This window comes from Lotus japonicus, chromosome 4, assembly GCF_012489685.1.
Source record: "Lotus japonicus ecotype B-129 chromosome 4, LjGifu_v1.2".
NCBI classification, from domain to species: domain Eukaryota; kingdom Viridiplantae; phylum Streptophyta; class Magnoliopsida; order Fabales; family Fabaceae; genus Lotus; species Lotus japonicus.
The window spans coordinates 29,960,164-29,974,239 of record NC_080044.1 but is presented as its reverse complement, the minus strand read 5'-3'; the positions used below and the strand labels follow the sequence as shown (position 1 = coordinate 29,974,239).

The 14,076-nt window shown below is 43.2% G+C and overlaps 1 protein-coding gene across 1 annotated transcript; it reads left to right on the top strand.

The window, feature by feature from the left end:
* Positions 1-12,873: 12,873 nt before the first annotated feature.
* LOC130712593 (uncharacterized) lies at positions 12,874-13,260 on the top strand. Its single transcript, XM_057562419.1, has one exon. The coding sequence runs from the start codon at positions 12,874-12,876 to the stop codon at positions 13,258-13,260; it is 387 nt and encodes a 128-aa protein (XP_057418402.1).
* The last annotated feature ends 816 nt before the right edge of the window (positions 13,261-14,076 follow it).

The following is a 14,076-nucleotide window of genomic DNA, read 5'->3' as shown; positions in this document are numbered from 1 at the left end:
CGGAAAGTATACTACACCGAAGAATTGCTGGAAGGCGTTGATCTCAGACGTATGCATACCTTTGGTCTTCTTAGGAGCTTGTTTCTGCAAAAGAAAAACATTCGTTATGCGCTGGAAACAATCTTCAATCGGCATCGAAATGTCGCTCCAATAAGTAGACCACCAAGCTTTAAACGCCTTGGTAACATAAAAGGATGAAGCAAAGTTAAAAGGGCTAAGGCCAATCAGCTCCTCATTGTAGTAGTTAATAGTAGTGTCGAAAGCACTACGTCTGGTGATGGCGCCAGGATAAAGGACAAGGGATTGGTCGAACAATGTGTTGGGCAAATCTTGACTCAACCCAAATTGTCGAGAAACAAGCTGAGGATTATAGCCGCACAAAGTAAAGTCATTGCTGGCAAAATTGATAGTTAGCACCCTAGGGGATAGTATGGTTTGCCAGAGTTCGATTTGATGCTGAGAGAGGTCCTCTGAGCCAGGAAGGTTGGGGTAAGAGTTCCTTAGCCACCGAGGGCCATAAGAAGGTTTGCTATATGGTGCAAAACTAGAACGAAAACGCTTCAGTTCAAAGAACATGGTGAAATACTTTTTGAAATCAGCTTCAAAAGTAGAAGCATCATAAGGAGGGGTTAGGGTTTCGAGCCTGTGAGCGTCGATCCTTGTGTTGGACACCACGGAGGGGGGTTTCTTGGCTGGAAGAAATGACTCGAAAACCACATTCATCCAAAGCTGAAGCAACCATAATGGATCGGCTGCGTTCAGAGACGCAACTTTAGGATCTCGAATATCGGCTATCGCTTCATTTATCATCTGATAAAGATTACCAAGCACAAGTCTAGCCATAGCAATTTTTCGACCCTCATGCAACAAGTTGGCCAAAGGAAGAAGTTTGGCTGGAATCCTCAGAGACTTGGTACAGAATACATAGGCAGAAAGCCAATACAAGAGAAACGCGACATGCTCAGCATCAGAAACTTCACCGTCTTCGACATAGTGATCCTTAATGAATTTACTGAAAGCTACGTTGTCTGTCGAGATGGCGATGGGTTTTGTTGGGGCAGCAGAGGAATGTTAATCATCACCCACAACCCAAAGGCCAGTGATGGCAGCAACGTCAAGAAGAGTGGGAGTGATCATGCCTAAAGGAACATGAAAGCTATTGGTAGACCTTTCCCAAAAGAAAAGTGAGCTCAAGAGCATGGCAGGATTATAAGAGATCGGCGACCTCGACAACTGAATGAGGTCGAAAATCCCAGTGACTTTCCAGTGCCCAGACTTACTGGCTTCCACCCTGTCGAGCCATTTCAAATAGGCTCCGTCACTAGCAGTTGGATTGGGCGGGGCAGACCTAAAAGCCCTCTTGGGATCTTTCAGAAAGGGCAAACGGTAGGAAGGTCGAAATGCAAGAATAAGCTCTTCCCCACGAATACTGGGGTGAAATTGTTCGTAACCATCAGGAAGACTAGTGGGCCTATCCTTCTTCGCCTTCTTCAAAGGACCTAAAATGGCACGCAGGGTACCATTAACAGAGATAGGGATGAGTACCTGAGATTTCCAGATAGCCCTCTTCTCCGCCTCATACGGTGGGTCCGGAATAGGAACTCGTTTGGCTTCATTCATTTCGAAAGCAGCGGCCAATGGAATGATGTTGTCAGAGTCGGAAGCCATGGAAGCAGTCAGAAAATGCACCAGAGAGAAAGGGAGAAGCAAAAACCAGTCGATTGAAGATGATCGTAGGCAAAACCAGACGAAGCTTGGATGATTCAGAAGTCGTAAAGCTTGCAAAGAAGCAACAATGGAGTATTTATAGGCCAATGAAGAAACGGACGTAAGGCCGCATTACGGAATGGTGCATAAAAATTTGAAATCCAACGGTTATTTTATTATATAACCGCAGAACCCTAACATGTAGGCTAAAAAGTAGCCATGATTACCCTAGGGTAGAGACGGCGGAAGGGTCAGACGAAGTCAGACGCTAAAGCTTCTGATTGGAGTAAAAGTCAGACGCTAGGGTGTCTGATTGGACATGAAGTCAGAAAGGCAGAGGTTGCAAACGACCGTCAGTTCCGTTAGAAATTCATGATAAAAAAATGCTTGATCCCTCCAAGGACTGGTAGTCGAGAATCAACATTTTTGGGGGGCATCTGTTGGCCCAAAATATTTGGCCCAAAACGCATGAAATTTAGCCAAAAACGCATGAAATTTAGCCCAAAGCGCATGAGGCAGTCGAGTATGGATCAAGAGAATTACGAAGAAACGCCAAGTTAGGGGAGTAGTCGAATTCGACAAAGGGATACTGGTAACCGTTGCTACAAACACGGGCACATTTAACACGTGCAGCATTGACTGAGTCAGTTTCTCACCACGATGATCGAGTAAATGGCCAATAAGCAGTTAAAACAGTTGAAGAACACGATCTCCACCACCATGCATGGAACTTCCGGGGCAAGCATCAGATCGTGGGGGGGGGGGGGAATCAGACCCACTAACCCATCCAATAAGGAAGAAAACCACCAAGGACACGCGGGGCTTGAAGCTCTATAAATAGGAGAATCCAATTCAGAAAAAGGGTTCCCAACTCAGCTCTAAAAAATTACTAAAAAGCTCTCATGTCCGCATCAAAGAGACTCAACGAGCCTAACGTGATCATGGAGGAGTATGTTGCCGAACCAGCCATTTACGATTCCTGCACTTAGATTTTCGAATTTGTTGTTGTTACTGCTTGTGTTGGACTTGTTGTCGAATTTATGAGTTTGAATTTGTGTAAAGCTTTTAATTAATGAATTTTACCTTCAAGCACTTTTGATTGTTTTGCATTTCGTTTTTGAATCTTCATTTCTTTTTATCCTTTGACACACGGTTGTCAAAAACCCAATTTCACACGCGCTTTGGCAAGACGTTTTCCCAAAAGAACCCTTAATTCGCAAAACTCTTAAACTTTTTCCATTCGAACTTGGAAGATGTTTGTTTACCAAATATCACGGTAAACACCTGCCTTAGGCTAAGCGACCTCATCACTATTTGATAAATAATGAACAAACAAGGCGGCCTAGAGGCAACCTTGCACTCGGAAGACTCATCACAGGGCGTCTCATTAAATTTCAGACACAATGACGATGGATCGCAAGCGTATAAATACATGTGTAATTTTTCATTTACTTAAACACAGTTCATTCTTACTGAACTCTAAGTTTTTTTAGACTCGGTGATTCTTTCAAATCTCTCTTACTGACTTGAGTGTAAACGTGTATTATGCAGGTATACCCTCTACCATGACCGTACAGCTTCGCCGCACCTATAAAGACAAGCCACACACCACCACCGGATACGAGTAGAAAACCAGAATATCATTTACAGAATAACATTTGGCGTCATATGTGGAAAATTCAAACATGAATATCTTTGAGTTGAAGAATTCGCGACAGGTTCAATTTGAGCCAAAAGACTTCAGGTCAAGAGTTATTCTGTTATGCTCAACGAAACCAATAAAGTTCATATATGCGTCTTTCATTGGTGAAATTTGAGCTTTGGAAATGCCTTCAGGATTACTCAAGTGATTGAATGTGGATTGGTTTCCTGGAAAAGCTAGCACGATGATTCTTTTGTTGAGTGCATGACATCCATGGGAATTATGGATGCTCATAATATTGATCCTCTATTTTGTACAACATTTTTGTCTACTTTGAAGTTAGGTGCTCTGTGTTTTTTTAAATCCCTTCCAACATCTTCAATTCATGTAGATGCAAATATAGCGCATAACACATAAGTTCTTATGAATATAATGTACTATCAAGGCACAAAACCATATAAAAAACACGACATAAAATGTGTATTTTAAATGCACATTAGCTTGTAACTTGGAACAGCAGGGGGTTGGGAACCCCGATGTAGTTCGAGCCTTGAAGGGGCTCATTTTCTCTGAAAGTCCCATGGTGGATTTCTTCATGGAAACCCGTAGAAAGTCTCATGAAATCCAGAGGATGCGTAGAACCTTTGGTGTACTGAATGTTTACTCAGTTGATTACCGAGGGGAGAGTCTTCGTATAGCAGGTGGCTTGACTCCTCTCTGGCATCAAAATGCTGTGGTTGACATAGTCTCCTCTTCTGCTCATCACATTTCTTTATGGCTGAAGTTACCGGAGATAAATGCACACTTCTTCGCCTCTAGGATTTATGGTTATCCGGAACAGGAAAATAAATAGCGCACTCTATCTCTAATTCGTCAGCTTGAGCCTAAACCGAATGATACATGGCTCTGCTTTGGTGGTTTTAACTATCTTCTAGAACCTGAGGACAAGCTGGGTGGTGCTAACCTTAAACCATGAAGACTTGTCTTCCTTGCAGGCGGTCGTAGCTGACTTCTCTCTCTAAGACTTGGATTTTTTTTGCCATAGATTCACTTGGTCAAATAAGAGGTCTGACAGATCATCTGTTGAGGAAAGGCTTGATTATTTTTTGGCAAATGGTGATTGGCTATCCCTATGGAGTTCGCATACGGTCTTCCACTTACCCTCACACATATAGCCCTATTGCATTGGAGTTTTGGACAAGCCACAGGAAGAAGAAGAAAAAAAGAGTCCATTTATTCTGCTTTGAAGAACTGTGGTTGGAGGAACAGGAGGACTTTGACGCTATTATATCGACTTCTTAGGCTCATGCAGGTGCCAATATCCTTTTGTTGGCCCAAAATATTTGGCCCAAAATCACATGGGCTTGTTGCAGAATGGAGCCAGGGAAACCAGGATAAACGCTAAGTTATGTTGCTGGCAAAACTCGACAAGAGATACGTTGGAAGCAATTGCTACAAAAAAGGGTCAATTGGGCACGTGCTCGTAGCTCACGGAAACGGTCTGAGGAGCGTTTAGTCACTTGCAGAAGCTTCCACGTGGCAGACAAACGGTTGAAGCATACCCTTTTCCCACTATGCAGGGAACCTCCGGAGCAAGCATCAGATCGTGGGGAAACCAGACCCACTAACTCACCCATCGAGAGGAAGAAACCGCCAAGAACGTGTGAAACCATGGAGCACCATAAGTAGAAGAACACTCATTCAGAAAAGGGGTTCCCGACTCAACTCTCAAACTCACTAAAAAGCTCACATGTCCGCATCAAAGAGACTCAACGAGCGTAACGTGATCATGGAGGAGTATGTTGCAGAACCAGCCATTTACAATTCTTGCACTTAAGCGTTTTCGAATTTGTTGTTATTCTCTTTGGATTTCCTGTCGATTTTCTTTGTTTGTTTAATGTAGTTGCAATTTTCCGAATTGTGTACTTTGTTTTTGCTTAATGAACTTTACTTTTAAGCACCGTTAGTTGTTCTTTGCATCTCGAATTACTGAATTAAATTTTGGACCTACGGTTGTCGAGAAAATCTTACTTTGCACACAACGCTTTAGCAAGACGTTTTCCCAAAAGAACCCTTAATTCGCAAAATTCTTAAACTTTTTCCAATCGAGTTTGGAAGATGTTGTTTACTAAATATCACTGTAAACAAATTGGCACACCTGGTGGGACCATTTTTGTGAAAACTAAGTTTTACAGAAGTGTTTTGTGTGTTGTGTTCGTTGCATGTTACTTGCTACTTGTTCTTTGCTTGCGTGAGTTGGTTTTATGCACTTGAGAGTGGTAGAACTGTAAGTATGGCGAACAATCGAGGTAGAACCTCCCCCCAGGGATCCAATGTGGTGAATCAGAGCAGTCCCGGTGGAAGCAGCAGTACCAATGATGAGGAATTACCTCATGGAACGAGTTCTGGCATCATGGCACCACCTCAGGGTATAGCGATGTCTGCCGCTGCGGAAATGCCTATTTCCACAACGGTTCAGGCAGTCGCGCTGCCAACTGTGACGAGAGGAGCGGCCAATGTAAGACCCGGTTTTAGGGCATACTATTTTAATAATAATATTAAATAATATTATGTGAATTGCTTGTGCTATATGTGATTTTATGCCTTTTAAAAATGTGATTAATTGTTAGAACCAATATTAAGCCCTAGAAACCTCTAGACGTTGATGAGCGCGACGATACGAGCATTTTGACTGTAATATTGCTAGGGTTCGGCGACGGTGACTTTTAGGTCAAAATCGACCCGACATCAGTGATGAGTTAGAGAATCGAGTCGACGACGCGATTTCGTGGGCCGCACCTTATGGGGTGGTGCTGGGCATGATTTTAAGAATATTCTAGGAGAGAATATTCCTTGGTTTTATTTTTGAAGGTTTTATTTAAATAAAATGAGGTTTTATTTAAGTAAAATGCATTTAAATAATTTTAACCTATGGTTTAATATCAAAATTAATTCTGAAAATATTTTTGAGATATTATGGAGCTTCTGCACGAACTTTTTGGAGCCAAAATTATTGATAAGGATTTTTTATTTTAAAATTGAAGTTTTGGGTGCATTTAGGAGGGAAATAGTGCATTTAATGTATTAATTATTTTGGGGTTTTTATTTAAATTATTATTTTAAAAATTTTTGGTGAAAATCTGAGCATGGAGAGTGTGTGGTCGGCCAAGACTTGTGGAGGAAGGAAAAAGAAGACTTTTGCAAAAAATTCCTTTTCTAGCTAGGTTTAATGATGGAGAGATATTAGTGATTTTTGATTCTTTGACTTTCTATTAATGGGGGATTGATTTCTAAATTTTTAAAACTTCCAAGGATCTCTCCACATCTGATTTAAAACCTTGGTGATTCAGATTTGATTATTTTAATTAATTAGGGATTTAAATGCTAATCTCTTAAAGGTTTAATTAGGAAATATACCTAAATTTGCGGGCTAAAAATGGGGAGTTTGGAAAACTTTGCAAACCCTAGAATGGGCTTAAGGGGGGTGCGGCCATGGGCCTCACTTGGAGAGGAAGAAAAGCAATTAATGCTTTGCTCTCACCTCTCACTATAAATAGAGAGTTCCTCCCTCTCTCTTCACATCAAGCTAATTTGCTCTCTTCTCTCCCTAGCCGTGAGCTTCTACTCCCTCTCTTGTCTTTCTTTTATTTTTATTGCTTTAGTTTCTAAGCCTTGAGCAAGGCCATTCTCAATATGCTCTGTGGTTGCAGCTTAAGCTGATCTGCCAAAAACCAAAAGAGAATGATCTTGATCGAGTTGCTTAGGAATGTTTATGATTTTGGGGGTTTTTTTTAAGAAATTCATGATGTTCTTATAACGTTCTTATGATCTTCAAACAATTATTTTAGAAAAGAGGTTTTGATCTTATGAAAGAGAAAGTTTTGATTTTTCGAGGTTTTTAAGATAGTATTTTTTTGAAACGACGGGGAAGGGATATATTATCGCTAAACGACTACTAATTCGTACCGTTACTCTGTCCACATAACTAGGAAGTTCGGAGCGAGCGTGATCCCGCCAAATCCAAAGTCCTAGGACATGTTCTGCTGTGACTAAGGTAAGGGCACTTCGGCCTCGGCCTAGATAAATTGTTTGTGATTGTGATTGTTAGCAAGCATGATACTAGGACTATTGATGATGTATGTACTAGATATGCTATATGATGATGATGCAATAAATGCTAGCTAGTGTTATTATGAACATGCCTATATGCCTAGGGTGTTAGCTATATTTATTGCTATGCATGCAAGTTATTATGCGATGATATGTTGTTCATAAGAGATGAACGTGATGGGCTTAGGGCCTAGTGATGATGACTGACTTGCATGGCATGCATTGTGGACCAAGTGACCTGGATTGGGCTTCGTTGGCCACGGCTAGTGACCTGGATTGGGCTTCGTTGGCCACGGCTAGTGACCTGGATTGGGCTAGTCGATGGTGACATTCAGGGGAGGCTCTGAATAAGGACGAGCAAGATACGACGATGTTGGAGAGGTCCAACCCCCGATCTTCAAGGTGTTGGGCAGCGGTGTGTTGGAGAGGTCCATCCCCCATCGCGGAGTCGTGTTCATCCAGCCTTTCCAAGAGGGATCGGCTTGAGGATATCCAAAGCGTCTGCATGCATACTTACCCACATCGACTAACTATGACTTAGAGACATGATAGTTCTGAAGGTATGAAAAACGGTAGAAGGGGGGGTTTGAATAGCGTTTTCAGAATAAAACTTCCACCTTAAGATTTTAGCAAATCTTTCGAGACACAAGTAAAGTGCTTAAGATAAGAGATTAGAAAAGCACACAAGGACTTTATCCTGGTTCACTTGATGAATCACTCAAGCTAGTCCAGTCCACCTGTGAAGGTGATTTCTTCCTTCTTAGAATGAAGGCAATCCACTAATCAGAGAATTGTTACAACTGCACTTGAAACCTACAAGTGACTAACAATACACTGACTTAGCTCACACTAAGATTCACTCTCTTAGTCTTCTCTAGGATCCGATCAACCTTGATCTCCTAAAGGTAAACTAAACAACTGTTTAGGAAATATTGTTTACAAGGAAATTGCTTCTTAAAAGCTTGTAGTAAACACAATGAATTCAATGAAGAAAGAATGCTTAGAAGATTTGAATATAGCTTGCGCGTATGAGATTCTTCCAACCGCATCTTTCAATCTTCAGCCTCTATATATACTCCAAGGATTAGGGTTCGAACATTGCATGGGAATGCTACCGTTGGAGGGCAGATCTAGAATTTCCAGCTTCTGCTGTGGCTGAGAATGTTAGGTTAGGTCGTCAGGATAGTACATTTGCTTTTGTACTTTGGATAGTGACTTGACCTTTAACCTAGTAGAGTTCTGATCAGAGGAATGCTTCGTGTTGGAACTTGTGAAGCTTGTTGATCAGAGTCAGAGGGAAGCATGGATCCTCTGACCGTTGTATCTTCTGATTCTGAACTCAGAGGAGAAGTACTTGGTCTTCAGAGCCATTTTGCTTCTGGACTTCAGAGTCTTCACTTTTCAGCTTCTGGATCTTCAGAGTCTTCTACACCATCAGAACATCTGAACCTTCAGAGTGTCTGGGTTATCAGAACGTCTGGATCTTCAGAACTTCAAGTGAGTTGAGTCCATATCAGAGCTTGATTAACTTCAGATCTTCTGAAGCTTTTCTACTGTTCAGATTGAACATAGAGATAGCGAAAGCGTTGCTCGGGTCACTCTTTAAGCACAATGCTTCTGATTTGTGTGAACTTAAGATAAGGTCAGAGCATTTTAAGAGCACACTTAGAAAACACGTTAGAGTACCATAATTGTTCATACTAAAATGTTAACTTCTAATCATCAAAACATAGAGTTGTACTACACGATCAAAACTTGATCTTACAAGTTCCCCTTATGTGAAAATGTTAGCCTAGGGCTTATCTATGAATGTTAGACAAACACAATACTTGACTTGAGTGGTTGCTTTCTAGAAGTTGACCCTTGCTTTTTTGTTTGTTTGCTGTTTGGGGCGCTTAACGCCTAGATGGATCGCCGGAGAATGGGCCTCACTCTACATAGCATGGATTAAGACACCGCCTGGGAGATAGACCACTCCTTGGATCGGTATGTGTATAAAGGCTTTATGTTTCTATCGACCTACAACCCGGACGACACACATCGGAAGGTGACAGGCTTCGATGGCGAGATTCGGATGCCCTATCCTCCCGCGCGGTTCGCACCACCTGACGACGAGGAGTCCACTATGGAGACGGACCCTTCGGAGGGCTCATCACCACCAGCCGTGTTCACACCGCCCCCACCTGGGCCAGATTCTTCAGATTACTCCCCGGCATCGCCTGTACCTGACCCTCCCATCCCGGAGGCTCGCATGGAGGAGATGTTCGGCAGGGTGATCGAGCGCCAGGAGCAGAGGCTTCGGACATTGATCAGGGAGGCCGTAGATGAAGCTTTCAGGGCCAGAGGCATCGTCTGAGTCGGGTTGGGAGAGTGTTGTGCGTCTGTACTGGGGGGTGAGGTTGAGTGTTGTTTTAGGGCTCGATACCTTCTTAAAGCCGTCGTGTATGTGGATGAGCTTAAGTAAGGTTGAAAGCACTAGTTTCCTTTATTGAGTCTTGATGTAATAAAAAGCCTTAGTCTATCAAATAAAATGAAGTTTATTCAGCATTCATTCTATCTTTTATTTACTGTCATTAAAAGGTTTTATTTCGACAAAAATTTACACACGTTTTTTTGAAAAAGGTTACTAAAGTGACCCTCGAGAAATCGGGGCATTACAGCCAATGCGGCTCAAACCTCATTTGTGCGAAATTTTCCTCTGCCCGCAAGGGATATGCCCTTTGGTATGTCTACATCGTTGATGCATGGCTTGCAGCGCAGTTATTCGACATTCTCTGAGAATGCACTTCCTTTTGGGGTGCCCCCATTTGGGGAAAATGGAACAATGATGAACTTAGGGAATCGTGGCTTTTCCACGGGGCAAAGTTCGCAAATGTACTTGCCCACCGACATGAACTCAGGGTCACTTCAAGCTATTAGGCAGCAAGTCGACGATAGCCATCATGAAATGGTTAACATGTTATCTCGACAAATGGGAGAGATTTTCAATCCCTTGATCCAAAATACCAATGCCAACAACCAGCAATTGGCCCATCAAATGGCACATTTGGCCACAGTGTTAGGAGCCCAAAATGAAGTTGCGCCTCTGCTTGGGATTGAGCCAATCCCGCCAGTCGCAATCCCTGCTCGTAGGCCTGTACAGCCCTACCCGAATGTAGAGCAAAACCCCTTATTCGAAGAAAATGAAGGGGCACAGCCAGCACCACAGAACTTATATGTGGTGAACATAAATGAGCATGCTGATGGAGTATTAGAGAGAATTCGACACCAGAACGTCGGGGGGCAACAAAATGTTGCTGCAGTGGTCGAACAATTGCTAAATCAGCACGGGTTCAATGTGGGTTTTGCAAATAGACCCCATTTCGTTTCAGCCTTTACTGAAGAAGTTCTCGAAGCAGAACTTCCTCGAGGCTGGAAAGTTCTGAAGTTCACTAAGTTTTCTGGGGACTCAGGAGAGTCCACTGTAGAACACGTGGCAAGGTACCAAATTGAGGCTGGAGACCTAGCCATTAACGAGAATTTGAAAATGAAGTAATTTCCAAGTTCTCTGACGAAAAACGCGTTCACATGGTTCACAACCCTCACTCCAAGGTCAGTCCACACTTGGACACAATTGGAGAGAATTTTCCATGAGCAATTCTTTAGAGGGGAATGCAAGGTGAGCCTGAAAGATCTGGCTAGTGTTAAAAGGAAAAACGCCGAATCCATCGATGATTACTTGAATAGGCTCAGGATGCTGAAATCTCGATGTTTTACTCATGTCCCAGAGCATGAGCTAGTTGTTTTGGTTGCAGGTGGCTTAGAATACTCAATCAGGAATAAACTTGACACGCAGTACATTCGCGACATGTCACAACTCGCTGATAGAGTAAGACATGTCGAATTACTGAAAACAGAAAAGAATGACGAGAAAGCTAAGACTACCCACAAATGGCCCAAGAAAGAGAAAGTGGCTTACATAGATACTGAATCTACTTGCCAGAACCCGTGTGTGTATCACGAAATCCTCCCTGATGTTGACGCCAATGACATTAATTTGGCTGAACTCCAGCCTAGAGACCCTTATGTTTGTAGGGCACTGAAGCCTTATGACAATAAGGTTGGGGAAGAAATCCCCAAAGATAGTGTGCCTACTGTTAAAACTTATACGTTTGATGTGACTAAATGTGATGCAATTTATGACATACTTGTATCTGATGGTCTAATAATGGTCCCCAAGGACCAAAAATTGCCTTCTCCTGAGCAGAAAAAAGGCAAGAAGGCCAATGGGCCAATGAAAATCGTCTCACAATGTGTTCGTTTCAGGGACCTTGTTCAAGGAGCACTGGATTCGGGAATACTCAAATATGGCGAGAAGGCCAATGGGCCAATGAAAATCGACTCAGACCCGCTGCAGAAAGCTGAGGCCAATTACGTGGAACCAATTCATGTTTGCATGGTGGATATCGCTGAAAAGCTCGACTTGGGCTTGACTCTCGGAGAGCAAGAAGTCAAAGATACACCAGTCGAGGAGCCGGTGGGAGAAGACGTGAGTCTAGAAGAAGTCTATCAAGAGGGAGAACCCCTTGACGAATTCCTTTCTCGAAGCAAAGATGGGGAGAAGGAAGTCATGTTGTGCCCTAGATGCAGTGCTGTGTTCGATATGTCAGCTGCAAAGGCTTATCAGGACTCTAAGATGAGGAGGTACTATCGACAAAAAGAGCCCGTGGCTAGAAGGCTCACATACCCTCATGAAGTGCAAGTCGAAAAGACGCCGGAACATGGTGGCCAGAAAGGCCAAGACCCCAAGGGGAGATCCTACTTGCCCAGCTCAGGTGTACCCAGGAACCAGTGGTTTAAGCCAGCACCTCCTAAACCCAAGTCGCGCCAAAAGTGGCAGAAGATTGACATGGGACAAGGGTCATCTTATGTCAACAATTCTCAGGTTTCCAGAAATTACTCATATGGCTCGAGAAATTACTACGGGCCAGAGCAGCACCCAATTTCGACGGTTCCTAAGAAAGAGGAAGGCTGAAAGGGAAAGAAGTGGCAAATTCCGTTCATTATGGGACGTCAAGCCAGAAGACCCTCCAGCGGACAAGCCAAATGTGGCTTCAATCATCAACCAGCTTGATCATGCTATCAAGCAAGGGATGACCTTGCCAGATTCATCCAAGGAAAAAGCAAAGGCAACAGCTGAAGATGAAGATGAAGACATGATAGACGATTTCGATGACAGTGATGAAGAGGACCTCAACATAATTTGCGTAGTGTCCATTCTGCCAGCAGACTTCGACAGGATATTTGAAATAACAGAGGGGGAAGAGGACTACTACGTCGAGGAAGAGGCTGATGACAACCCCTTGTGCTACTATGTGATGCAAAGAGGATCTGTCGAGGATGAGAGGGCTATTTTCTAGAGGCCTTCAGAACACATGAAAAGCCACCTGAAGCCATTGTTTGTGTGGGCCAGAGTGGAAGACAAAGGTGTCAACAAAGTTCTTGTCGACGGAGGAGCTGCAATTAACTTGATGCCCCAGTTTATGCTGAAGAAACTAGGTAAAACGGAAGTCGACTTGATTCCTCATGACATGGTTCTTTCAGATTATGAGGGCAAAACAAGCACCTCCATGGGCTCTATGATGCTCAACATAACTTTTGGAACGGTAAGCAGATCCACCTTGTTCATCGTGGTGCCATCAAAGGCCAATTACAACTTGTTGTTGGGTAGAGAATGGATCCATGGAGTAGGAGCAGTGCCCTCCAATTTGCACCAAAGGATTTCTATTTGGAAAGCAGATGGTGTGGTCGAAAATGTATAGGCAGATCAAAGCTATTATTTAGCAGAAGCTGGGTACATCAACAAGAAGAATTTCGAAAAGAATTTGGCCACAATCGCGCCCTTGGATACGGTGGCTAACCAATATTTCAATCCTTACTCTGAGTACTCACTAACCTTGGACCCAATTCGAGGATTGCACCTCAACGAGTCCTGCAAGGTAGAAGCCATGAGCGGATGACGAAGTGAAGGAGATGAGGATGCCACAAAAGAAGTGGCAAAAGATGAAAATGCCACTACAGAAGTGGCAACACCACATAATGATGATTAATTCGAGTTTTGCTCGAATTTCGGCTTACGCGTCCGAAAATAAGATAAGAACGGCTCTAGAGGCCGACGAAATGGCTGAAAACCTGGCCATCAAAGGAGAAATTGAAGCTTCGATTTTTCCTGTCGAGATGTTAACTCGAAATGGAAAGGATAACTCGTGTTTAGACGAACCAGGTGAGAAAACCATGGACGATGTGCACAACCTGAGGTTGGACTGCATTTATGATGATGGCCCCTTGGGGTTCGAGAAACCTCTAGTAGATGTCACGAAAATGGAGGCTCAAGATCCTTTGGAGGAAATGGATCTGGGAGATGGATCGAAGAAAAGGCCAACCTACATAAGTGCCCTGATTGACCCAGAGCTCAGGGGTAAAATGATAGAGTTGCTGAGAGAATTCAAAGATTGTTTCGCTTGGGACTATGATGAAATGCTCGGACTCAGTCAAGAATTGGTAGAACTACAACTGCCAACCAAAGAAGACAAGAAGCCTGTGAAGCAGCTGCCTAGAAGGTTTCATCCAGATGTCTT

Coding starts and splice junctions, on each gene's coding strand:
- LOC130712593 (XM_057562419.1), top strand. CDS start 12,874: ATGAAAAGCCACCTGAAGCCATTGTTTGTGTGGGCCAGAGTGGAAGAC.